This window comes from Varanus komodoensis, unplaced genomic scaffold (assembly GCF_004798865.1).
Source record: "Varanus komodoensis strain SLA01 unplaced genomic scaffold, ASM479886v1 scaffold3, whole genome shotgun sequence".
Lineage (NCBI taxonomy): Eukaryota > Metazoa > Chordata > Lepidosauria > Squamata > Varanidae > Varanus > Varanus komodoensis.
The window spans coordinates 8,805,967-8,830,953 of record NW_025335761.1 but is presented as its reverse complement, the minus strand read 5'-3'; the positions used below and the strand labels follow the sequence as shown (position 1 = coordinate 8,830,953).

Genomic DNA, 24,987 nt, shown 5'->3' with positions numbered 1-24,987 from the left:
ACTGTAATCTAAATCACTTTCTGATTCTGAAGAATAATCTTGGATGCATCCAGCAGTCCATGAGAGTGATCGCTCCAGGCTACCACGCTTCTTACACCCAACAGTTAATATGGCAGGTCTAAAAACGGTCATCATGATACAAGATATATTGTAGCTCAGGGTCTGTTTCAACTGGGAATGAATGTCCTTCAATTCCATTAATTCAATGATGGTATTTCAGAGATGGGGCCCCAAGTTACAGAAGTAACTTGACTGGAAACTTTTTTCCAGTTCCAAGTAAAAGCAATAGACTTGGACAAGTAAGATTTTATTCATTAGGACCCTGAAAGTTTCAAAACTGCAGAAACAACAGTAACAGTTCCTTAAGTGATCTGGAATGGACTGAAGGTCTGCAGTGTCCCCCTCCCTCTTTCATGTGAATTCTCTTGCTTTAACCATTGTTGTGTATTTCATCTACCTAAACATTAACTCTGGTTAACCTGAACAAGGGTTTGCTTAAGTCAGGTATGGTGAACATTTGTACTCATATGTTGTTGACCTGCAACTCCCATCAGCCCAAGTCAGCATAACCAATGGTGAGGGCTACACATTAAGCACATCCGTGGCTTAAATCCTGATCACAAATGAAACATGGTTAAGGGTAACCATGGCTAATGTCACTGCAGTTATAACAATAACCATGGTTGAAGCCTGCAAGGAAAATTTGCATATGAAAGGGAAAAAGCTATTGGGGAAGATATGTGAGCCTATGCTCTGTTCCCAATCCCTTAACTGGTGCTAAAGAGGCAGAAGCACTACACCTGTACAGGTCTTTGGAATACTGGAATGCAGTAACAAATACACTGGAGTACATGAGTAATGTACAAATACTGATCATTTACCCGTACTAGAATAAGTGAGCTGGTGTACATTTAAAACCTGCCTCTGAATTCAGTATTAAACATGACTTATTGACAAAACTGAGGTCAAACTTAGCTGTACTTCTAGTTCTATTATACGTTGTGGAAGATATATAAAAAAGGCTGTCTTCACAAGTAGAAATTTTTCCCTCAGTAAACGAAGAAATCAAAGTTGGTCCCATGCTAAGGAAGAAGCTTTACAAAATGGTTCCCTGCTATATAGAAAATATAATGTTTAAGACAGATTCCAGCAGCGAGAACTGCCAGTGACAGTCCAGGCACACATATACCAAAGCTTCTCTACTGTTTCCCTACCAACTTGCAAAAAACATCATAGATCTCTGGCTTCTCCTGTGCAAACTGCTCCGCTGTATTCTTCTGTAACCAGTCAGATGAGCGCATCTGCTGCTGAAGGAGACCAATCAGATCATTAAGACTGGAGCTCCCAGCCGAAGTCGGCTCCTGGTGGTGTGACACGAAGATCACTTCATCAGTGCTGTCTGCCTTTCCCTCTGAGTCAGATTGGCACAACTGATCCTTATCTCCATCCAGGAGCTCACGCTCATGGTCTTCTAGCACCTCGCGGATCCTCTGCATACCTGGGGGAAATGAGACCAGGAGGATGGGAAATCCAAAGTTGGAATCAGATGAAAAGCAAAACTGTACATTCAGATGAAAAGCAAAGCAAAGAAGTGAATGTATTGATGTGTCACAGCCTTCTGGGTCTGAACTGCTGTAAACACATTCGCTTGAGTGTGGAAAATTCTTCAAATAATTTCTGGGGTTATTCAAAGTGCCAGTTTTGGCCTGAGCCAGGTTATCTGAAGAAAGTCTTATCCCACATGAACTTGCTCTCCAATAAAGATGTTTCTCAGGGGCCCTTCCCAGGGAGCTCCTACTCTTTGAAATTAAGGCAGAAAGCTCCTGCCCCCTGCCCCAAATGCTTCTTAAAAAATACCTTTTGAGGCACTGGTGAAGTCCATCCTTTTCTTCCATACCTTCAACTAGTACTTTTAATTGCCTTTTATACTGTCCTTAATTACTGGCTGCTTTACTGCACATGTAATTCCTATTTGCTGTTTCTTACGGGAGTTCTTTTGGCATTTTGTTTTATATGGTAACCATCCTTGAGGCCATCTTGCAGAAGGCAGGAATGCAACCATTCTCAAGTGGACCTTCTCTCCAGCCAACAGACCCCCTTTGTATTAAAGCTAAGTAAAAGACCTAGAAGGCGCTAAAGGAACCACTCCAGGAATCTCTCCGCACCACTGTACACATTGACCTCCACGATATGAGCAATCTTATCTGACAGGTAAGCCAGATGGTGTTGGTCATGAGTCAAATTAGGTATGAGCCCAGAGGTATTGGCAGCCAGGAGTTTAACCAGAACAGGTGGTGGCGGCTGCCCTCATGGCTATCAAGATTACTAGTCCTGAGGGCTACCTGTTACCTTCACTGTCAAAGGCAGTATGACTCTTTCTACCAGTTGCAAGGAATCACAAAACAGCTGTGCATGCCTGTCCCGCTTGTAGGCTTCCTATCTGCAGTTAGATGGCCATTGTATGAACATAATGCTGGGATAGATCAGCTTTTGGTCACAGCTCTTTCTAGGCTAAGGTAATTTTAAACTAACTCTGATGTAAAATATTTGCAATGTATCCTAGTTTTAGATAATATGCAAACTCTCATGTATTAGTACTGTGTCCTGGAAGAGAAGTAGAAAGCTAAATGCAGAGATTTGCAAGATCCTACCAGGTACCTTGTTTCTATGAAAAACTTGGGCATTCATGACTATTTCCTTTGTGCAGTCTTGTAGCTGGTTGTGGTACCCCGGAATGACAGCTTCATTCCTCTAGCAAACCTTCTCCAACAGATTCCTCAAAATAGTTTTAATACAGTCCAGAGCACAACTAGCATCCCTCTTTTCCTTTGAGCCAAGTGACTCTCCCAGAAAAGGAATCTGTGTTAACAGGACAATTCAATATCATGTTTTCCATTAAGTTGTTCTAGGATTTTTCAATCCCCTTCTCTGCTGTACTGTAAAGATAAGATATCCAAATTCACTGGGACTTCCTCTCTCCCTACTAAGCATGCACTGAGTTAATCAAGATATACTAAGCTCAGAGTTCACTCATCATTTCTATTTTTTGTTTTTGTTTTTCCAATGTAACTTACATTGCTCCTTCCCCTGTTCCTCTAGAGAAGTTCATCTATTTTACAGATGTTCTTCAAAATTAAAAAAAGGATGGTGAAAGGAATGAGGATAGACTGGCCTGCACAATTTTTGACCAGCCAAGCTGAATATAATTCACTATCCCTATGTGATTCCCACCAGGGAGCTGGTAAACCAGCAGTACCACCTGCCTTGGACTGCAAATTAGGGGAGTTGTTGAGGGAAGACCACAACATAGCAGCAGAGCACCTTGCATGCATAAGGTCCCAGATTCAATTCTTGGCATTTCCAGGGGACTGTGAAAGACCCATTAAAAAGCCTGGAGAGCTATTGCCAGTCAGAGTTGACCAGGAGAACCTGTGGCCCACCAGATATTATGGGACTCCAACTCATCAGTGCTAGCCAGCATTACCAATAGTCAAGGATGATGGAAATGGTGATCCAATTAACTTATGGAAGACCACAATTTCTCCATACCTGGAGTAGATTATGCTGAACTATAAAATGGAGTAATGGCCAGCGGGCTACAATCCCTAGCAGGTGGAAAACAGGTGAAGTTCTCTAGAAGAATGCAGGAAGGCTTTATCGTATAAATAAAATAAAATAAAATAAAATAAAATAAAATAAAATAAAATAGAAGATGAAAAAGATCAGTGATCCCAGGGCTTATTAGATCAAGAGTAAGTCTGTGCACACGTTCTTTTGAAGAAATCAATTCTATTGAACTCAGGGGATCTTAGCTTTGCAGCAGAGCAAAAGATGAGGCTTGTTGGGGTAAGAGTTGTGCTGGTCTGTGAATAAGGCAGGATGAGGATAGCACTGACCTAGCTTTAGCCGATGCAATTTGTCAGCAAAGATGATGCGGAACCAGCCAGGCTCGCTGCACTTAAACGCTCTGCCACAGGACAGCAGCACTTTGTTGTCCAGGAAGCGCCTCCAAAGCAGCATTTCTTCTTCAAATGTCCCTTTCCTCAGGTACTGGAATAAATGAACAGGACAATGAAGAATCAAGAGACATGCAGGCTCAGAGGAAGATATGGTAGCCACGTCTTCCTAAGTCTAAGAAGAAGCCAAAGATCTAGGATCCCCTTAGAGAGGCATTCTCCAACCCAGCAGCCCTTCAAATATTTGGACTTCAGCTCCCATCAGGAAGGCACCAAAGCAGGGAACACTGCCCTACAGTGTAAGGCGAAAGTGAGAACTTATACCAAGGACCCCACCCACCACCAAAATCCATAAAAGATGCAAAGAAAGAGGGATTTTCCTATTTTGAGGGATGGGAGAGACACAACTCCAGCACAACCAACAGAACCAGAAAGTAAGGATTCCTTCACTTTCTGCAGATGGAGTAAGCAGGTAAATGGTGATCTTTACGAGGATGTTTTTGCTGGCCATAAAGAGGAAAGTGTCTGGCAAACTGGAGGACATTAGTTTAATTTAACCAATTTATTCTTGCTATTTACATTCCACCTTCTGATTAGAATGCCTTGCATAAACTTAGAATACTTGTCCATCTAGCTTATGCATCCTCAACTTGATGACCTCCAATTGTGTTGGATTACAAATACCATAATCCTCCACCAGGTTCAGGAAGGCTAATGTAGCCATGTACTGACTACTCCATCAGGCTCTGGTTTTCCAGGGTCTCAGGCTAAGATCCTCTACATCACCTGCTCCTTGATTTTTTTCCAACAAAGAATACAGTGACCGAATCGAAAAACAAAGTTGATACTCTTGAACTATGGTCCATCCTAAAGCTTGCAAGTACAATTTGTCAACAACCATCTAGATAAAAACACTTTAAAATTAAGATCCAAGTTCTGTAGCAATCACTAATTTATAGTCATAAAACCTATTTGACAAAAATGAGGCATAGAAGATAATAAAAGATCTTCATTGAGTGTTCTGAATGCAAATATAAGTGCATTTATGAGGGCCAGGATATACAGCATGGATAATTTTGATGAAAAACTTTGGCTACCAGAAAGGTGGTGTTTCTTTAATGTAAAGGAATGTATTGTCAATCCTTTACATTTTGTCAATATATAAAGCATGTTCCAAATGAGATGAAGTACGTATAGAGTAACAGCATCAAATGCTTCCCAAAATGCAGAACACTTGATGGCTACCCGATTCCCATTGCGCCCTTCCAGACACTTGAGTGACTTTTAAGAACACAAGAACGCAGAAGAGCCCCGTTGGATCAGGGCCAAGGATGAGTTAGCTCAGCATTTTGTTTCCCTCAATGGCAAGCCACACACCCAAACAGGATTGTACAAGCTAGCAAGGAGAGGATTACCAGAGCCTGTGTGTCCCATTAGCTAAATAGAACCTTCATGTTCAGGCACAGTGTACCTCTGAATGCCAGATCATCCAGACAAACAGCAAATGAGAGCTGTGCAGCACTCTTACCCTACTTTAAAAAGCCACCTGGCTTCCCACCATTGAACAGAATGCTGAGCTAGATGGACCCTTAGTTTGGTCTAATGACCACTGACCTTTCGAAAGTCAATCCATATAAAGAAGCCTGCATTGCGGTTGAGGAAGGGAACCCCAAGGGTCTTGAGCTCATCTGTCACAAAAGTATGGGCAGCTTTCAGCCTGTCATGATTGGCCCGTAAGTACACCTGGTTGATCCAATCTAGCCAAGAGGGAGAAGACACTTAGGGGAGGTTCAGACAAATGCACATAAAAGCACTTGGTTTCCTGAGGACTGGCAGCTCAGTGTGTTTACGCAGGGCTCTAGATCTCATGTGCACAAGAAGCCCTTTCCCACATTCAACTGAATACATAGAGATTGGGGGTTTACTCTGGGGATGTGGTCCTGTTTCCCCCTCCATGCCTTTTGTGTGTGTGTGTGTTTGTGTGTGTGGGGTGGGCTTCCACTGGAATATAGTGGGAGACTTGCTTTCGACAGCTCTGCCAAACTGCCAACCACTCCAACATGGCTGGAGATGCTAAATGAGAAACACACTCATAGATTTTGCCTCACCTTTGTCTCTGAGCAGCTGAGCCATCTTATATTGGACAGGCCCACAAACCCCATGGAAGTAGCACAAGGAAGCAACAGCATTGATCACATCTTGGTTCAAGGAGTATAAGGTTCCAAACCGAATCCCAGAGACAGCAAAATCCTGCAAGGTGAGTGGGAAATAATAATTACCCCAACATCAAGCAATTCAGTATTTTGAGGCCATCAGCATTTCCCCATTCACTCTCATGCATCATCCAAGTTCTGGAGCCCACCTGAACATCAGAAAACAGAACTCACCTTACTAATTCCCCACATCACATGGGTCCTCTGTGGGTCAGGCAACCTGCATGTAAGAGGATGCATACAAACATGTTAGTCATGCATTGCTGAGGCTCCTGGATCACATGCCCAGTGTGTCAACACTACAATGAACATTACACCTCTCACAGGTTGCTGCTTACATTTTACAATAAACTGCCACTGGAGTAAGTAGCAGCTTCTGGAGGAGTTAGAGTTTCATCAGGAAAACAACCCATCTTAATAGGAGAAGAGAGAATTAAACATCCCCTTCTCACTGACCCTCCGTTCCATGGCAACTTGGCCTTCCATTTGGTTTCTGTTTACATAAGCAAAAGGTAAGCCAATGATACACAATCCTGTTCTCCTTTTCATTACATTCTTCCCCTGTCAGTGGCTATTACAACCAACTACCTTGAAAGCTGAACATACTATCACCATTCAAATACTTTATATAAATCCTTCTTGATCACTTGTTCTTTGCATGTCTTGTCTCAGATTGAAAGAGTATCATGCCACTTATCTTTTAAAGCAACTCTAGGAGCCATTTTGCTAGAGGGGTGGGGCATAGTTTGTTCTAAAGCCCTCAGAGACCAAAGGTTATACCCCAAATGGCCAGGAGTGTCCATTCTGCCTAGAGGCCAATGCCTTTCCACACCATGATATGGGAAGGCCTCAAAACAAGTATCATATAAATGCAAACTAAATGCTGTCACAGCAGATTCTAAAATGGTTAGAAATTTCTGAAAGGCAGCACTGAAACATTATTGTGGCTCGATAAAGTACTTCCCATGCTTTGAAGAGCTTGTGACTGGATAAAATGCTTTCTAAGCTTTGTAGCACAGTTTATGTATTCATCATCTACTTACTATATTGATAAATAGACAGGAGGATATGCTAGAAATAGTGGAAAGCACGTTAACCAGTCACAAATTCTCAGAAAGGTATATTGAATGACTTCCAACAAAAGCTGCCAACTTCTAAGCAGGTAGGCCCCTTCTCCATCTTTAACAAATGCTTGTGGCAGAAAGACGATCAGTCGCTCAGTGCTACTCCCTTTTTAGAGCCTTGGCAATTCTCATTCATGGATGGCTGCAATGGTACAAACTGTCTTTACCTGTCCATTTCCAGCACACTGTGGAATGTGGCAGAGTCATCAAAAACTGACAGCATGTAGATCTCATCCACAATCACATGTAACTCATGTCTAGAACAGAGGAAAATTAAAGAGAACAAAGAGAATATTTTCAGCAACATGCTGTCAGAAAATAGGCGGAACATTTTAACCTTAGCAGACAGCCCCTAGACAGACACACCTAGAGTTTGAGAAGAATTTGAGTCTTGTCAAAGTTGGACAAGAATGGGGCTCAAGCATTGTACCTAGTAAGCTAATGCTCACTTTCTTTATTACTAGAGTTAACAGAAAAATTTCCATGGATGTCAGTTTTTTCCCATAAATCACCTTCTTTCTCTGACAGTCAGTCCACAGCCAGAATACTACACTGGTCTAGTTCTCTCCTGGGAATGCCTAGCTCTTTCTAGAGAGGAGACTGTATTACCATCGAGGACCAATTATGCAGAAAATTGGTGGTGGATGGGAATGAAGCAAAGGGGGTGTGGCCCAAAACCAATATATTGTAGCTTGAAGCTCTTACTTCTAGTAACTGAAGAGAGGAATTTCAAACTTTTAGAATATTGGAGGACCAGGAACAAGGTGCAAAACCCAGGAAATCACTGAAGGCTGGTGGTGGTGGTGGTGGTGGTGGGGAGCATGTAGGGAACTACAGGCAGGCCAGATTTGATTCCCTGACCTGGGGTTCTGCACCCCTTTCCTTTATCAGCTAGAATGGAAACAAGCAATGCATCCACTCCTTTGCCCCTTCAGCAATGTCAAGTACAAACAATCCTCTGGCTCCCCTGAAGCTCCTTCACATCTTCTGTTCTGCTTCCACTACCTAGAACTTCTTTTTAAAACATTTCATGCTACCCCTTCCTCTCCTCTCCTCTGCCCCACCTCCAGATGCACTTTCTCTACAATGCTTTTGGCTTTTTCCTCTAACCCACATTATGAAAACTAATTTAATACATATCAGGAGATGTACAAGGAGGGTGCAATTTTGCTAATTCTCCTGCACCTCTCAACTGACCACGGTATCCTTCTGAACAGACTGCCTGGGAAATGAACAGGGGACGCTGCACTCTGGTGATTCCATTTCTTTTTGGATGGCTGTTTCCAGAAGGTGGTACTGAGGTGTCCCGTGGCAGTTGTGCTATAGTGTGTGCAACAAAACTCCTGTTTTATACCCTGTGCTGTTCAACATCTACATGAACCTATGGAGCCGGGACATCCAGCATTAGGTCCTAAGCAGCTTGGGACCTGCTAGTTTCGGAACCAAAGTGTCCTATATGAAGCTGCACACTGAAATAAGGCCAGCTTTCAGGGCCCTTCTGCTCTAAGAAGTGAAGTGGGCAGTCGGATGGCCATTTCAGTTGCGGCCTTGAAATATCCATACCAGAGTGATTTGCTGGCACACAATGTCTGTCTATCTGCCCAGTGATTCTCTTCTATGGTTTTTACATGTGCCGTTCTTGCATTATTAATATTACTGTTTTAGCTTTTTTAAAGTCAAATCCTACATGAAATGAGAGCACAAATTCTCTTAATTCTACAGAGTAATGTCCAGGAAAAGATGTGTGAGCATCCAGATGCAGCAAAAGTCTTTTCCATTTGGAAGAGTTAACTGTATGACCCTCGCTCCACTTGGTGTCCATTCCACCATGCAGAACTACACTTTGGGATTGTAGTCAGCTAGAAATAAGGTCCTTGGATATTTTATCTGTGCAGAATGTAAAAATTGTATCTTTTCTTCTGATCCTTTACTCCATCAATTGTAATCAATTTTCTGCACTGTACACAGAAGGTTCAAAGTTAATTAGTCAGTCAAAGGTATCTGCACAACTGGACAATCCACCTCTTTCCAGCTTCTAGGGTTGTCATACCTTTTTGCAAATTCCAAGTAGTCATGTAACTCTGAGAGAGAATAGATGTCCCCCAGGGGGTTTTGTGGGTTCAAAAGAATCAAGGCCTTTACTCTCACACCCTATGGAACAAAAACAGGAGTGTTTAAAACACACACACACCCCAGTATAGAACACTGTCTATTAAGAAACCTGCTTATCCCGAGTTTGGTTTACAGCACTGGCAGCGCCACATTAGCAGATTAATTAAGCACTGAAGCTGGCCATCCCTGTCCATTTAAGGCATATTCGGGAAGGTGGCAAACTGCAGGAGATTAGCCACTTCCTTGTATGCAGGGTCTTACAAGATCTAACTAAAATCTTAAGTCTTTTTTTTCTGAGAGCTTATTGGGTGAGTGTCAAAACTCCCTTAGGCTATTTCACATGGTGTCAATTTCATGGGTCAAACCAATGTTGCCGGCCTGTTGGCTCTCATGCCATTCAAAATATAGTCCATGTTGGTCTGGCCCTGCTAAGCCAAGCAGTCATAGGATTCTGCAGCTTCTACAGCAGTTATGACACATGCCTACAGTAGAAAGATCCAGCTTTCTGCAGGCTGCTTTGAGCTAGGCTGCAAGACCGTGGGATCCCCATGGATGATACAAATCTGATTAGGAGAAAGCATCATATCTTCTACAGTGCTAACAAAAGGAGCCACAGAAAAAGTTCACAGAGAACATGGAATCATAATATGTTTTGAATACTTGGAAGAAGGAACACCTTTTTCCCTATTTGCCCTCCTGCCCCCTGAGATCGGCAACAGCAGCCCTCCTCCGAGAACCCTCCGTGAAAGATGTTAGGAGACAGAGTACCCGGAGGAGGGCCTTCTCTGTGGTGGCGCCCCGACTATGGAATGCACTCCCCAGAGAGGTCCGCCTGGTGCCATCACTATATGTTTTTCGGCGCCAGGTTAAGACCTTTTTATTTAATCCATATTTTAATATCAAAATTTATTATTGTATTTTATTAATTTGCAGCCAGAGTGGGTCATCAATTTATTTATGCTGTTAGCTGTCCAAAGACGCAAAGATGGTATGGATGGCATACCAATTTTATAAATAAATAAAGAAAGAACATGCTGAAAATAAGGGGTGACATGTCATGTAATACTGATGAAAAGGAAGAGCAAATATGAGATGGATGGAAGTTACAGACTTGACCTGGGAATTGCTGAATGGAGATGTCATGCACAGGACATTCTGGAGGGTTTCATTCACAAGGTCACCGTAAGTTGGAGACGGCTTGATAGCACAGAGCAACAACAGAATTTCTCTACGTACAACTATAAGACAGCAGCACCAAATCTAGCACACAGTGGGTCCACATCACACCCAGCACTCTTCAGGTTGCCAGACCACCCTGGGACAGTGAACTACTTCAAGACAGTATCTAACCCCTTTAAATTATGCTCAACAGCTTCCCTTCACTTTATTCTCCCATGCAGTCTTCTGCCTAAAGATCTGGCAACTATAAGATCAGCCAAGGCTACCTTAGATTGGGCGTCCTGCAATGCGTTCTTTAGTTTGTCCACAGTGAGTTGGAATGGGCGGGTGGTTGTCCCAGTAACCTGAAAAAAACAGAATAAATGATTAAACAGAATCTGATGGCCTGTCTGACCTGGCTATCTGTTTTTGCTGCATGTCACAAGAAGGAGTCCACTCCTTTCCACTGCATATTACAGAGGCCAAAAGGGGAACGGGGTAGAAACTTTTTCAGGTGATCTCATGAAAACAGCAGCTAACGGGATTGGGAGTAGGAGGCACTGCTTGGCAGTGGTTCTGCTCCTACCTTGATGGTTGATTCCAGAAGGTGGTGCTGGGGGACTGTGGCTCTGCACCATGGCAGCTATGCCATGGAGTACTGCAGGGGTCCATCTTGTTCCCCTCGCTATTCAACATCTACATGAAACTGCTGGGAGAGGTCACCAGGAGGTGTGGGCTGCGGAATCATCAGTACGCTGATGATACCCAGCTCTACCTCTCTCTTTTTCAACCAATCCAGGTGAGGCAGTGACTGTACTGAACCAGTGTCTGGCCAAGGTAATGGGCTGGATGAGGGCCAATAAACTGAAGCTCAATCCAGACAAGACGGAGGTCCTGTTGGTGGGTGGTTCGAGCTCCTAGGTGGGTGACTTGGACCTTGTCCTGAATGGGATTTCACTCCCTCTGAAGGACAGGGTCCACAGCTTGGGAGTGCTCCTCGACCCGAAGCTGTCCTTGGAAGCTCTAGTGACTGCGGTGATGAGGAGCGCTTTCCTTCAGCTTTGGCTAATCCATCAGCTGCGTCACTACCTGGAGGAAGACTGCCTAGCGACAGTGACGCATGCATTGGTTACTTCCCGGCTGGACTTCTGTAATGCGCTCTACATGGGGCTGCCCTTGAAGACAGTCCAGATACTTCAGATGATGCAAAACTGAGCAGCCAGGTTGCTGACGGGGACTGGGCGTTATTCTCACATACCTCCAGTCCTCTACCAGCTTCAATGGCTTCCCATCGAAGTCTGGGCTCAATTCAAGGTGCTGATTATTACCTACAAAGCCCTTAACAGCTTGGGACCTGGATACCTAAAGGAACGCCTGCTTCCATATTTGCCCTCCCGCCCCTTGAGATCGGCAGCAGAGGCCCTCCTCCGGGAGCCCTCTGTGAAAGACATCAGGAGGCAAAGTATCCAGAGGAGGGCTTTCTCTGCGGTGGTGCCCCATCTATGGAATGCGCTCCCCAGAGAAGTCCGCCTGGCGCCATCGTTATTTGTTTTTTGGCACCAGGTTAAGACCTTTTCATTTAAACAATATTTTAATAACATTTTATTTATTTATTTATTTATTTATTAAAACATTTTTATGCCGCCCCATTCGCCGAAGCCTCGGGGCGGCTTACAACATTTAATATTAACTATAGGTTTTAATTTGCAGCCGGAATGAATCGGGTTTTTTAATTTGTATAATCTGTATTTTTTGTACTTTGTTTATTTATGTAAGCCATCCCAAGGCGTTAAGCATTGGGATGGCATACAAAAACTCTAAATAAATAAATAATACACAAGGTCTGGAATTTGTGTTTTACCAAGAGCTTAATCGTCAAGAACATGTAGCAAGAACACGCTGAGGATGCCAGAGTGCTAATCCTGGTACAAATAACGTTGCATTTATTGTAGCTCAAATTGCTTAAGCATTAATGTGCCGAAGTTCATTTTTGAACTCTACAAATCTCGGTCAGGAAAGTTATTCCAAAGCTTCTTATGAAAGGACACGCAAATGTAATTTCTGTATGGGACTTCAACTTAGGCTAGAACCCAAACACTTTCTGCTGATCAGTTCAGCAATACATCCTCCAGACTCCCCACAAATGGTGTCCCCAAATTACTATTTGGGAACTACTGTCTATGTGAACTGCTAGAAGATTGAGCCCTGTGGTTGTCCACTGTCCTCCTCACCTGACTGTCCAAATAGGCATAGACCAGCTTGACATTCCCATATAGAAACACACTTTGGATGATGCCCCCATAGAAAGGAGTAGCAATCAGGAAGGCTTCTGAAAGCAAAAAAGAAAAAACAAAGCCAGTGAACCCCATTGATGCCACACAAATAGTAGCTCATCATATCTCTACTATCACTAAATTTGGCAATAAATTTTAACAAGGTAGTTTGCTAATAAACAAAAGAAAAATGGTGTGTGTTCAACCTACTATATAATCTAATAGAATCATTCCTGCAACCTACTCTTGTTTCATGGAGTTCCAAGGTCTTTGGGCTTGTATAAATATACTTTCTGTGTAATTTTGTTATTATTTTTTATTATGCAATACAAAAGTAGCCAAACCACACCATAAAAAGAAACCAAAAAGAAAAAGGAAAAATTACATATTTAAATAGCATTTAAGGGGAAAAAGGATTGATAGCACTAGTTGAATTTTATTGTCTATCCCTATATATTAGTATACAACATGGCATATTATCATAATTAAAGCTAATTATGCATCTGCTTTAACAAAAGCACTCCAAATACTCATACATTTATCCATTTGTAAGCTATGCCTAAAGGCCACTGTTCAAAAAAATGAAAGTTTAATTACATCTTCCACCCATTGTGTTATTACAGGTGGCTGTTTATCCTTCTGGTATTGTAATATTAGTTTTTTAACAGTCAAAGTGGTGCAGAAAATCCATTTACATTAGATTCCAAGAAATGGGTAGTAATTCAAAAGAACATGTGTATCCTTAAATATTGAAGAGCTTTACATCACAAGATTTATCCAAATTATTACTTCCTCTCAAAAGAAAGCTGCCATACAAGTAACTTATGAGTATGAGAAACATTAGCAACATTAAATCATCCAGTTGTTGGAGGAGTAATTAAACTCTTATTAAAGAAATCTTTTGGTGTTCAATATATGCAAAATATATTTTTTTGCTGAATTAAACAGAGCCTGAGATCCACAGTCCCTTATGAAATAGGTAATGGCTGGGCAAGATGAGGGTGTTCCAGTTAATTATTACATTCTTGCTTGAGACCATGTGTATCATATGTATTCACTGATCTGTAAACACACATTTTAAGCCAGTTTAATACTTCCAATAACACAAGCGGTTCTGAAGCTGTAAAAGCAGAAGGACCAAATGTTTCAGCTACATATATTGCCATGCAGCTGTAACCAACTCTTTATATTTACCCTGCAAAACAGAAAATGACCAAAAATAAAAAATTATCAGCACCAACAAGCTGATCCAAAGTAAATGTAAGAGCGAGTATGTGTATTTTCTCATTCTCCCCCTCTCCCTCCTTCCCCCCCCCCCGCCCCTGTGTTCGCGCGCACGCGTGTGTGTGTGTGTTCTGTCCATTCAGGTCCATGAAACAAACCGTTTTTGCACTAACTTGTTTAAGTGAACAGCTCAAATAAATATGAGCAAATTACCTCAGTTGACAAAAACATTAAACCACACCTCAGTGATTAAAGACAATGGCGCCAAGCTATTTACTCATCCTAATGCTATAAATCATCACTTTTTGTATAATATTCCAATATCCATGTATTTTGTACTATCCTTACATGAAAATGTCCATGGAACATGCTGCCAGAAGTAGGTGAGGTCAAAGAAAAGCACAACACAGATATCCACTAGAACAGGTTAGCATCTGTAAGGTCAAAAGCCTTCTCCAGACCTGGTGCAGCTATTCAATGTAAGCACAACATTCCTCAGCAAGCCTAGAAAAGCTTAATGCACTACCAGAGTGACAGCAGAAATGCCATCATAATCATGAGCAGCTTCCATTGCCCAGCCAATGTACGTATTCAATTGTTCTGGCAATCTCACTTACCCCCTGGATCACAGAGAACTGTAGCCAATGCAGAAAACAGAGAGCCGCAGCCATTCAGTATAATCACCTGCAGAGGAGAGGTCGGGACAGGTATTACTCCTGTGCAAGAGAGAATGTTCTTTGTGCAAGATTTCTCTCACCAAGAATGAAAATCTGTTCTCATCCATCTATCCCCGCTACATAAAGTAAACCACAGAACTGCTCCATTTATGAATTGAAGATGTTGTCCTTGTGAGGACAGATTTTGCAGGTGAAACTTAAAAAGGACTGTGCAAGCCCAAGAGATTACAATCCTCAACCAGCATGGAAGAGAAAGCAATGAAACAGATTGAGGGACATAAACACTCAGAGGTTAGGAACAAGTCATGTTACAAAAACTGTTACTGGGTATTATTTTTATTTATTTTATTTATTACACTTAGCACTTATTAATATTTAACTATGACCAAATATTATGAAATGTTCATGTCAAGCCAAGAAAATTTTATATTGGCTATTTCTAAGTCCCAGTTCCTAAGTGAAACATCACATAGTATAGAGCAGCTTAAATACAAGCACTAGCTACAGGCAATCAAGAACTATACACAGATGATAACATGGAATCCATGCAAACAAGGACAGGCTCCACACAGAAACAAGAGGGCTGTAAGAGAAAGCACAGAGCGTCAGCAAACTACTAAAACGTTCTCAGGACAGTAATTCTGGAGTACCTATTTACAAGACTCCCTTTGAGTTAGAAAGGATTTTTATATGCAATTCAACATGTGACTATAAAAGCAATCCAGAAAATATAATTAAACAACCTGAATCACTGAAAGCCATTTTCAAGTTAATAAAATGCAATCCAGTTGGCTTGATCATCATCTCATCAAGCTTCTCAGCTGTGACCTACTTTATACCTGGAACCAACATGAAAGCAAGTGTAGTAGGAGTAAGTGTGGGCATGCATAAAAATTGAAACCGTATCTTTCTGGAGCTCACAATTCTCTACAACACAGCAGTTGCCATACAGCTTTTCTGTGCTTGCTGTGACTGGTAGCCATCTCTAGATAAAGATGTTTGACACTGAATGCCAATACATTACTGGAAAAAAGGCACCAAAGAAACTAGCAAGTAAATTGACCTACATTTTCTGCTTTGAGAGGTGCAGGAGCTTTGCAATAGTAGGTCAAAAATCGAGCCACTTCCTCTCGCAAGCTGAAGAAGAGATCAAAGTAAACATGGAATTAGTTCTTCCAGGAAAATACTTGGCTCCTCCCAAGGCTGTATTGTGGACAAACACAAAAGCTTTGTGACCCATGAGCAATGTCTTCCCTGCACAGGCCTCATAAGGTTGTTCCTCTGATTTTTCCAGCTGCTGCACTCATCAAACTAAGTTCGGGCAACTTGCTTTTCCAAATGTAAGGTGAATATACTCATAATTAAGCAGGACTGCAGGCCAAGCTCGCAGCTTTCTGCTGGCTAAGTTTTGGCTTCTCTTCAGCTTTTTACTCCCACTTAAGTTTAAACCCTGGAGTGTGACTCAAGCAGTCTATTTGAATAGGAAAATAACTCCTTTGACTTTGTTCAAAACTCACTTTAAAGCAGCAGTGGGGAACCTCAGCACAGAGGGCAAATCTGGCCCTCTGAGGGTCCAGCGTTTGAGACAGCCATGTTCCCTTTCCTGACTCTTTCACCTGACCACCCATCATTTGATGATTTCTCAGATTTTGCCCATTCTGAAAGACTGAAAAGCCTCTTCCAAGGTTGAGTTACTGGCAGTAAGAGACTTAAGCTTAAAATAGTTTTGTCTTTGGGGTATTGTGGGCTGTTTCTTTTGCCCTTGTCTCTGCCTACCACTGGAATGCAGTTCCTGACAGTTTCTCCAAAAAGGAAATTTGCTGTTGAACCAAAAACATTCCCCTCAGATGCAGATTGAAAAGAAGGCTTTTATGAAAGAGATGCAGTGAGAGGCGAAGGGAGAAATCAAACAGGTACTTTAAAACCAGCACAAACATTAAGAAGTGTACTAGCATATGGTGCACTCCTGAAGAAACAGAGTTCTGGGAAGAGCTCCTCACATCAACACAGAAGTCAGCTCAGAAAATTCAACGCACAGCCCCACTGGATATGACAAAGAGACAGTGTGCCTAGCACTAAGGATCCCAGGTTGCTAGGCATTACACTCTTAGTGTGAGAGTATTAAACTGATGAACTGTGTTGATGAAACAGTATCAGGCTTACCAACTTCTTATGTCACACATTTAACAGTCTATTGTCCTTTCAGGTGTCAACTGGCCATTCTGAGCACCCTCCCACCATGCCCACGTCCCACAGGTATTTCACTTCCAAACTTCTTGCACTCAGACACACCCAGTCATATTCACTTCATCACTTCTAGCACTTTATCTACTGCATCTTGCAATCTTAGGTAGCAGCAACCATTACCCATGACTGCTTCTCATAGAAGGGGAAGAAGAGCAAATGTACTCACAAATGGGAAAACTTTCAGGACAAAGACTACTTACAACATATGGCCTTTCCAGTTAGGATACTGTAACAACGGGGGCTCCATGACATTCATGTCACTTTGCATCAGCTATCAACGAAAAGGAGATGGTATAGTCATTAAGCAAGACACCACCAATTAGTCCAGAGAGGTAAGAATGCTCAAGTAGAAGCTCATATGAAAGGACTGTACTTACCTTCTGCAGCAGAAGGACATTCTTACAAATTGCTAACACACATACGACTCTCACTCCACCTGCAAGCCTAATCTATCTCATTTGCTTCCATAGGAACTGGAATAGCCTTGCCATGGATAGATGACTTTGTCAGTTTCAGATTCTTATTATTCCAATCTGGAGTTTGGTTTATCCAACACTTTAGAGAATTTTTAAAAATAAGGTTGCATGAACATACAAGCATCCCTTTGCGTACACTTCTCCAACTGCATGCAATTCTGTATGCAATTTTCGCTAGCATGTACAATTCTGCATGTAATTTTCTAAATGTAACACATTTGTATCATTATTTTCATGACTATATGATTTCTTCTGTGGACTTTTCCCTAATATACATGTTTTTGTACTCAGTATTTAACCAGATAACTTCATTACAAAGTATTTTGTGCATTTTGTGTATAAATGAAAGAAAGCAGCTAAGTTCCTAATCAAATGCAACCCAAATGAGTTTTTTTCTCCATCCCTAATTATTGTAAATAGGTAATGCTGCTTAAGCATTATCTGAAGTGTCTGGATTAGCCATTGGAAGGGGACTTACACCTGGAAGCAACTAAAGCCTGAAATTCAAAGGGAACCTCCAAGTTAACCACTACCAAAAAAGAGACAATACTTTGTCTCTTCATGATTCTGTGATTTAGGCTCAGAAATCCTAGGTTAGGGTTAAGTTCTGTGGTTAAAGGGACTGGCTCCTGAAACACCTTCCAGCTCTCTGATTCTATTATTACTTGGCAATCCCTGAGCCTGGCAAAAGTCTAGGATGTATCAAGATGTGATGGAATGCCAAGCTAAGATGATTTGGGAAGCCAACTGCTGTGTGGGAACAAATAGGAATGCTCACTACCACTTAAGAATGAAGCAATATTCTTAAAAACAAAACAATATTCTTACCCGCTTCGACATCAGATCAAAGCAGAGTTTGTTCTCACTTGTGCCAAAGTTTATGATGCCCTGGAGGAGAGACAAAAGTTTGTGAAGAATAACATTCTGTATGCACAAGTCCACAATGCCATCACAAAAATTATATTGCATAAAAAATGCATTCGCTGTGTCAACCAGAAGATTGCTGATTAACACTTTGACAAAGTGGTTTTGAAAGATCAGGCATGAAAGTAAATATTAAGTATCTTTTCCTTCAATACTCTTGCAGAGGAACTGACTTTTTAAAAAAGTTTGTACTAATTTTCCAAATACTGCTAGAAACAACAAGAAAAGTACATCAGCTCTGAGTCTAATTGCTGATAGAGCATTGCCCATTTATTATCCTCCCCCTCCCTTTACAGCCAAGAAAGGAGAATAGAATCCAATGGCTGCCTGGAGATTTTCTGGTTTTTGGTCTCTTTCCTCTTAGAAGAAAGGCTCTATTGCTGTATTTGTCTCTGATTTGTACATTAAATAAAAATTATCTGATTTTTATAGGAATGGGTATAACTACACTAAAAAGCCTTTAACTACATTGAAATGGATACATCGAATTTTTCTTCCATGGTTATATGCCACAGTTCCATGTACAAAGACTTCAGCATTACAACTTCTGCAGTTTTCCAGCTTTTAGCTATTACGCTGCAGACTGTCATCAACATCAATGTAATTAATTCCTTAAATGTAAGTTTTGCATTGTATTCATTCCATATTATTAATAAAGAAAATGGTGGTATGACGCATGCGCAACACTAGCTATTTCTGGGAAAAAATGCCAAAATTATAACACAACAGGACATTTTCACCCCATACCTATCCAAGTATTAATCACCCGATAGTGAGGCTTTTCAATGAAGTCACCCATGTTTACCCTGTTACATAATTACATCACAGACTTCAGCTTTAATTTGCATATATTTACATGGCCCAGATGCACATTTCTCAGGTGATCACATTTCATGTCACTGATTTGTGCTTATCTAAAAAGCTTAGTTTTTCACATAGTGTAAAAAGAAATGGCAAGTTAGTATCTTTGCAGACTATTTTTCTTGGGAGACAATGGCTTAGCCCAGCTCCTGCTTTAATTTACTATTATTTTTATTTCTAAAATTTGCACACTGCCACCTCAAGGTAACCACAAGCTTTTACTCCTGTGAGGTAGGTTAAGCTGGCCAACAGGTACTGGCCAAAAGCCATCCATTAAATGTCATGGCTGGCAAAGGAGTTGAACCCAGGTCTCTCCAATACAGTTCCAATATAATGAACTATACTATATCAGCTGCGTTGGCATACTAAATCTTAGAAAACAGAGTCATTGCAAACAAATGTGATGCCTGAGAAAAGGACAGTTATATTTACTTGCTAAGTTCAGAAAGCTCTGCGTGCATAAACTGTAACAAAATACAGAGTTTCTGATATGTCTTAACCACCAATAGTAAAATATTAAGAATCCATTAGGCAAGTCAAACAAAGAGCTCTACAGTTATACACTCTTCCGGACTAGCTCTAGGCTACAGAACCACCGGTGGGCCCATGGAGCAGCTTAGTCTGGCCTCTTGGGTCTCCTCCAGCAGGTAGGGCACAGGCTCCAAGCCAAATCCCCTGGATGAATACACTCCAAGGGCATCCATGGTGCTTTTCCCAATCAGAAGACAGCAGATAACTGCAGAGATTCTCCTGCTGGGATCCAGCAGCAGAGGAACACCCACTCTCAGAGCAGAGGCAGCAGCAAGGATGCTGGGTGGTCCGGCCCGACTCCCCTACACCAGGACGAGCAGCCACCCTTCCCTTTGCAGGCAAGTCCCAATGCCCCTCATCACCACTGCTCTCTCCAGCACAGCACAGCACAGCACAGCAGTGTTGGCAAAGGATGGCAATGTTTGCTGCAGCAACACTTATTAGCCTTGAGTGGCCGTTCTTCCTTCGCAGGCAAATCCCAACATCAGGTCCCCCCATTTCCTCGCTTCAGATTAGTGATAGCAATGGAGATGCAGAGCAGCCTGGACTTTCTCCATGCTGAGGAGTTGCAAAGAAAGACGGGGGAGATTATGTTAGGTCAAGGACACACTCTCTGATGTCAGCCAGTCGACAAGGTAGTGATCTGGCCAAAGCAATGGCACAAAATCTTGATGTCATTTCAAAACAGACAATACTTTAAAGTAGTTACATCTTTTATTTTCATTTTTATTCTCAAGTAGATGCAGGCCCCTCATTCTGGAATGGGATCCTACTGGAGGAGGAGGAAATTTAAATCTGGAATGGTCCCTCTATGCCTATTGTAGAGGTAAAATCATTTTTTTTAAGCCATAGTTGCTAGATAATGATTTTGTCATTCAACATACAACTGTGCACTTATTTCTACTAATCTTCCCTCCCCTCCCGTCTTTTACACCTGGCTCCAGGTGGTGGATTTCCAGCTTCTAGTAAAAAATTAAACCTACAAGTCTGGAGTTTGCCCAGGTGTGCTGTTAAGTGCCGTGAGCCTTGACATCACTGGGTAAATGAAAAATTATAAACCTTAAAAATGTACCAGAAGGATTGGTACTTACATTAGGGTTTTTGTCTTCATCATATTTGTTAGCATGATATGCGTTGTACCCCTCTTCTGAGGATCCCCAGAAGAATGAAGTACCATTGCCTCGAATGGAGAGGTATGGGCTGTTTTGGAAATTTCTGTGGTTGCAGAAACTGTGTGTGTTGGAAGTCCTATCCAAGGCGGGTCGTCCTAATGGTGTGGTCCTTACTTCCTGTTGCACCCCTTCTCCCACTCCTGGAGCATCAGAAAATGCTTGAGCAAGGTCTGCACCCTGAGGCAGTCCACTTGCCGAGGAGCTGTTATTGCTCTGCTTTAAGATACTGAGCATCTGGGCAAAGACACTGAACATGCGGAATTCATGGTCCCGTTCCAGTTCAAAACGTCGCTGTTCCAGCTGTATCCTCCGCTCCTCCACCTCCAAGTCTCGTTGGAGCCGCCGTTCCTCCATTTGCAGGAAACGTTCCTCCATTTCTCGCTGGGCAGTCAGAGTCTTCAGCAGAAGCGTGTCCAGGGGATCCTTCAGTCGCTGGGCTTTCCGCTTCTTCCGCAAGCGGTGTAAAGTGGAAAAACCGGGCCGCGGGCCGAGACTTTGAATCCGAGATGAAGAAGCCATGTTGGGCTCACTGAAACCTAAGTGGAAAAAGACAAAGGGAAATCATCCATAGCCATTCCTTGAAATTGCCTTATACAGCTTGGAAAAGGTTGTGAGTAATCAGTGGCATCCTTTAATTAAACTTTAATCAGGTCTGCCCATAACAGAAAGCAAATCAGTTAGAAAATCACTGCTAGTGAGTTCTGACTATTCCTTTATGTATCAGATACCTGAAATTGCATAAGTACTACTCAAACAGATATATTCTTAAGCACTAAAGCTATTAACATGACAACAATATACTAATGCATCTCTACTAGACTAATGCATGTCGTCCAGTTTCTTGCCTTGCAGATACAAAGGATGCCTTCCATACAGAATACTTCAATTTGTAAAATTCTGACTGTATAGTTTTGTGATGAAGGAAAAGCAACCATCAAATATCAAGGAAAAGTCCAATCTCAGCAAGAATTCAGTGAGATTTCATACCAGTTAATGGGTTACGGGGAGGCTCAGTTTCAAGGGTCCTGCAGCAGACTGCAACACAAATGAGCCCTCAGTGCAAGCATCTAAGCCAGAATTGGGAACCTCCTTCAACCTGATGGCCAAATCCAATTTCAGAAAATTTAGGAAATGCAAAGCAAATATCTCCTGGACACTCTTTCATGACTTTCTAATATGCAAATTAAGGAAAAGAAATAGAACAAGTCTACTTCACACATGTTTTAGCTACCTGAGCAAAGGAAAAATTATTTTCTACCACTTGCACATGTTAGGCAAATGCAGCTGCCATGGGATTTCCAAAAAATGGGCAGCTGGCAAAACAGCCATATAAAGGGGCCATAACTCAATGGAAGAGCGCTGGAATCTTCGAGTAGAACTGGAAATATTACTGCTTGAAACTCTGGAGAGATGCTGCCAGTCAGTGTCAGTGACAACTGGACCAATAATCTGACACAGTATAAGGGTGCTTCCTACATTCCTGGCCACACATACGTGTGGGTGTCTGCTCCAAATACAAGGTTCTGTTATTTAAAAAACCTGTACAAAATGGCTTTAATGAACTGTGCTGCGGTACCTTAAGCAGATTGCAACCCTATGTATACCTAATTGGTGTAAGTCTCATTAAACTCAATGTGACTGGCTTCAGAATAAACAAGATAGGGCTATTTCTATGAGCTCTGAAAGTAACTGGGGATAGGATGCAATTAATCCCTTGGGGCATCATTACAGCAGGCTGCAAGAAGCTGAAAGCCAACAAGGTAAGTACAGGCATCTGGTGGATATCTGGCACCTCTGTTGCCACACTACCATCAAGGAAATTTTATTCCCCCATTATGCTAATATTGGTGTGTCAAAGTCATGAAACTAGCACAGAATATGGTATGAAGGTATGCATCCTGCTGCCCACCAGATATTTTGGACTGGAACTCCTATTAGCCCAGGTGACATAGCTAACATTCAGGAATTATGGGCACTGCAGACCAAACATCCAGAGGGTCTGGAGTTGCCACCTCTTGGCCTGTTGCTCAAGGCACAATCTGCTTCCAGGGCACAGAAGAGGCTCTGCTGCTGGGTGGTGTGTAAGGAGATCAGGCCATCCTACCTGAAGGCGAGACACTGGTCTCAACGGGGACCTCCACCCTGGAGATGGGAGAGTCATTCTCCAAAAAGGCCCTTTCTATCTCATGCTCGTCAGCCGAGGGGCCCGGCTGGTAAGTGAGGGAAGGCGGAGGCTCAGGCGACAAGCCCTGGTCCTCGGAATCCACCTCCTCGCATTTGATCTCCATCAGCTCCGGGGGCTGAGAGTGCGCGAAGGCCAGCCCTGAAGCGGGGCCCAAGTGATGATGGTAGCTCTCCACCATGCTTCCCGGGAGCCCCGGTTGGGCCATCATGCCGCCGCTGTTACCGGCAGCGCCGTAGGCGAGGGAGGGCCGGCTGGCCAGGACCCGATCCATCACCTCGTAAAACTTCCACGTCCTGCCCCCGCGGGGGGCCTTGTTATTTTCCTTGATGCGCCGGTACTCCAGCTTCATCTTCTTGATCTTCTCCCGGCACTGGTCGCCCGTACGGTGGATGCCCTTCTCGCGCAGCACCTCGGCGATCCGGTTGAAGACGTGCTGGTTACGCAGGCAGCTCTCCAGCTCCGCCTGCACCGATTCGTCGGCCCACAGGTGCAAGAGCTCCACCACCTCTGGGTCCGACCAGTTACTGCCCCGCTCATACTTCTTCCCTCGGAAATCCATGCTTTTATCCCGATCTTGCAACTCTTTCCGCCCCCCACCACCCCGCACCCTCCACCCTCGACCCAGCCTCAGTGTGAGGGAAAAATTCAAAAAGGAAAGAAAAAACGGGGGCGAGCATTAGGGAGAAGCGGACTGCAGCGAACAAGCGGCAAGCCAAGGCAAATCGTGTTACACCCGCTGAGGGAGCGCATTTGGAACGGATTTAACCCGGTTCAGTTTATTGGTGCTACTAGAACCTAGCGCTGTACTCAGTAGGAGCGTGTTTGGGGCGGGGGGCCCACCGCCCTTTATCCTGCCTCTTCCTCTCTCTGCCTCGTTTCTCCCGCTGCAGAGGCCGCGGCACGGACTGGACTGGTTTAGCACGGCTCGGCACGGATGCTACCTTTTCACAAAGCGAGCTCCCGGGTGACGGAGGCGGGAAGCAAAGGGAGCTCGTTCATATCCGGTGTGACGGCACATGCGTGCTCCCTTTATTCCGGGATAACTTTGGTCCGTGTCAATCAGAATATTCCGCAAACCCGGCCGAGTTAGGCTGGCCTGAACGAAGCGGGGAAGTATGAATGCAGCAGGGGGCGGAGCTTGCGGGAGGCTCCGCCTCCGCGGGAGGCTCGGGCCGGCCCTTCGGAGTCCTCCATCGCTGGTACGAAGAAGCGACAGGGCGAAGAGCTGCGAGGCTCGGGAAGCGAGATCTTTGGACGGGCCAATCAATGGCCCGGGGCGAAATGTACGAAGTACTCGAAGGCGTCGAGTCTGCGCACTTGAGTGGCCAGTGGAGGCTCGAAAGGGGTTTTGTCGGAAAGTGACAGAGAACGGGATTTGTACGTTGTTGGGAAGCACACAGGGCAAAATGTTACTCAGAAGTAGGCTCATTAAGTTCAGTGATCCTTCACTCCCATTACAATCGCATCCTGTTCTGCAACCTATCCTATAATTACGAATGTTGATGCGTAGCAAAGTTCCGTGCGCGGTTCAAAAGCACGGCCACCGACAATATCAAACTTAGCTACGGATGGGGATAAAAGGTCAGTTCTGACTGTTTTGGGGATGTTCTGTTTTCGTAATAATAAAAATAAATCCAAATTACAGCTTTGTATACTTGGAAGAGTTTTGCAGAATACGTATTCCAGCTTGCAATGAAAATAGTTATTCAACATTTAAAAAGCAGAATGTGCTGTAGATAGTATAATGAGATAGAGGGATTACACAAGTCTATATATGGTGGTTTCACAGAAAAAAAACAAAGCCTACAGAGGTCAGTTCTTTATTACATCAATTTTTAAAGTTACTGATGTTTT

General features: G+C 43.0%; 1 protein-coding gene across 2 annotated transcripts; it reads right to left on the bottom strand.

Annotated features, from left to right (window-relative positions):
• Positions 1-294: 294 nt before the first annotated feature.
• LOC123026919 (1-aminocyclopropane-1-carboxylate synthase-like protein 1) lies at positions 295-24,200 on the bottom strand. 2 transcript variants are annotated; one of them, XM_044437131.1, is made up of 15 exons: positions 24,075-24,200; positions 20,868-21,484; positions 18,289-18,348; positions 17,185-17,255; positions 15,805-15,874; positions 14,678-14,744; positions 12,795-12,892; positions 10,851-10,928; positions 9,344-9,444; positions 7,461-7,550; positions 6,344-6,389; positions 6,065-6,206; positions 5,571-5,713; positions 3,897-4,050; positions 295-1,498 (listed from the first exon to the last, which is right to left on the bottom strand). In XM_044437131.1, exons 2-15 carry the CDS (start codon positions 21,465-21,467, stop codon positions 1,200-1,202), a joined length of 2,019 nt encoding a protein of 672 aa, XP_044293066.1. In that variant the 5' UTR covers positions 21,468-21,484; positions 24,075-24,200; the 3' UTR covers positions 295-1,199. The 2 variants fall into 2 exon arrangements, with proteins under 2 accessions (XP_044293066.1, XP_044293067.1); XM_044437132.1 differs by lacking the exon at positions 24,075-24,200 and adding an exon at positions 23,053-23,150.
• Positions 24,201-24,987: the final 787 nt, after the last annotated feature.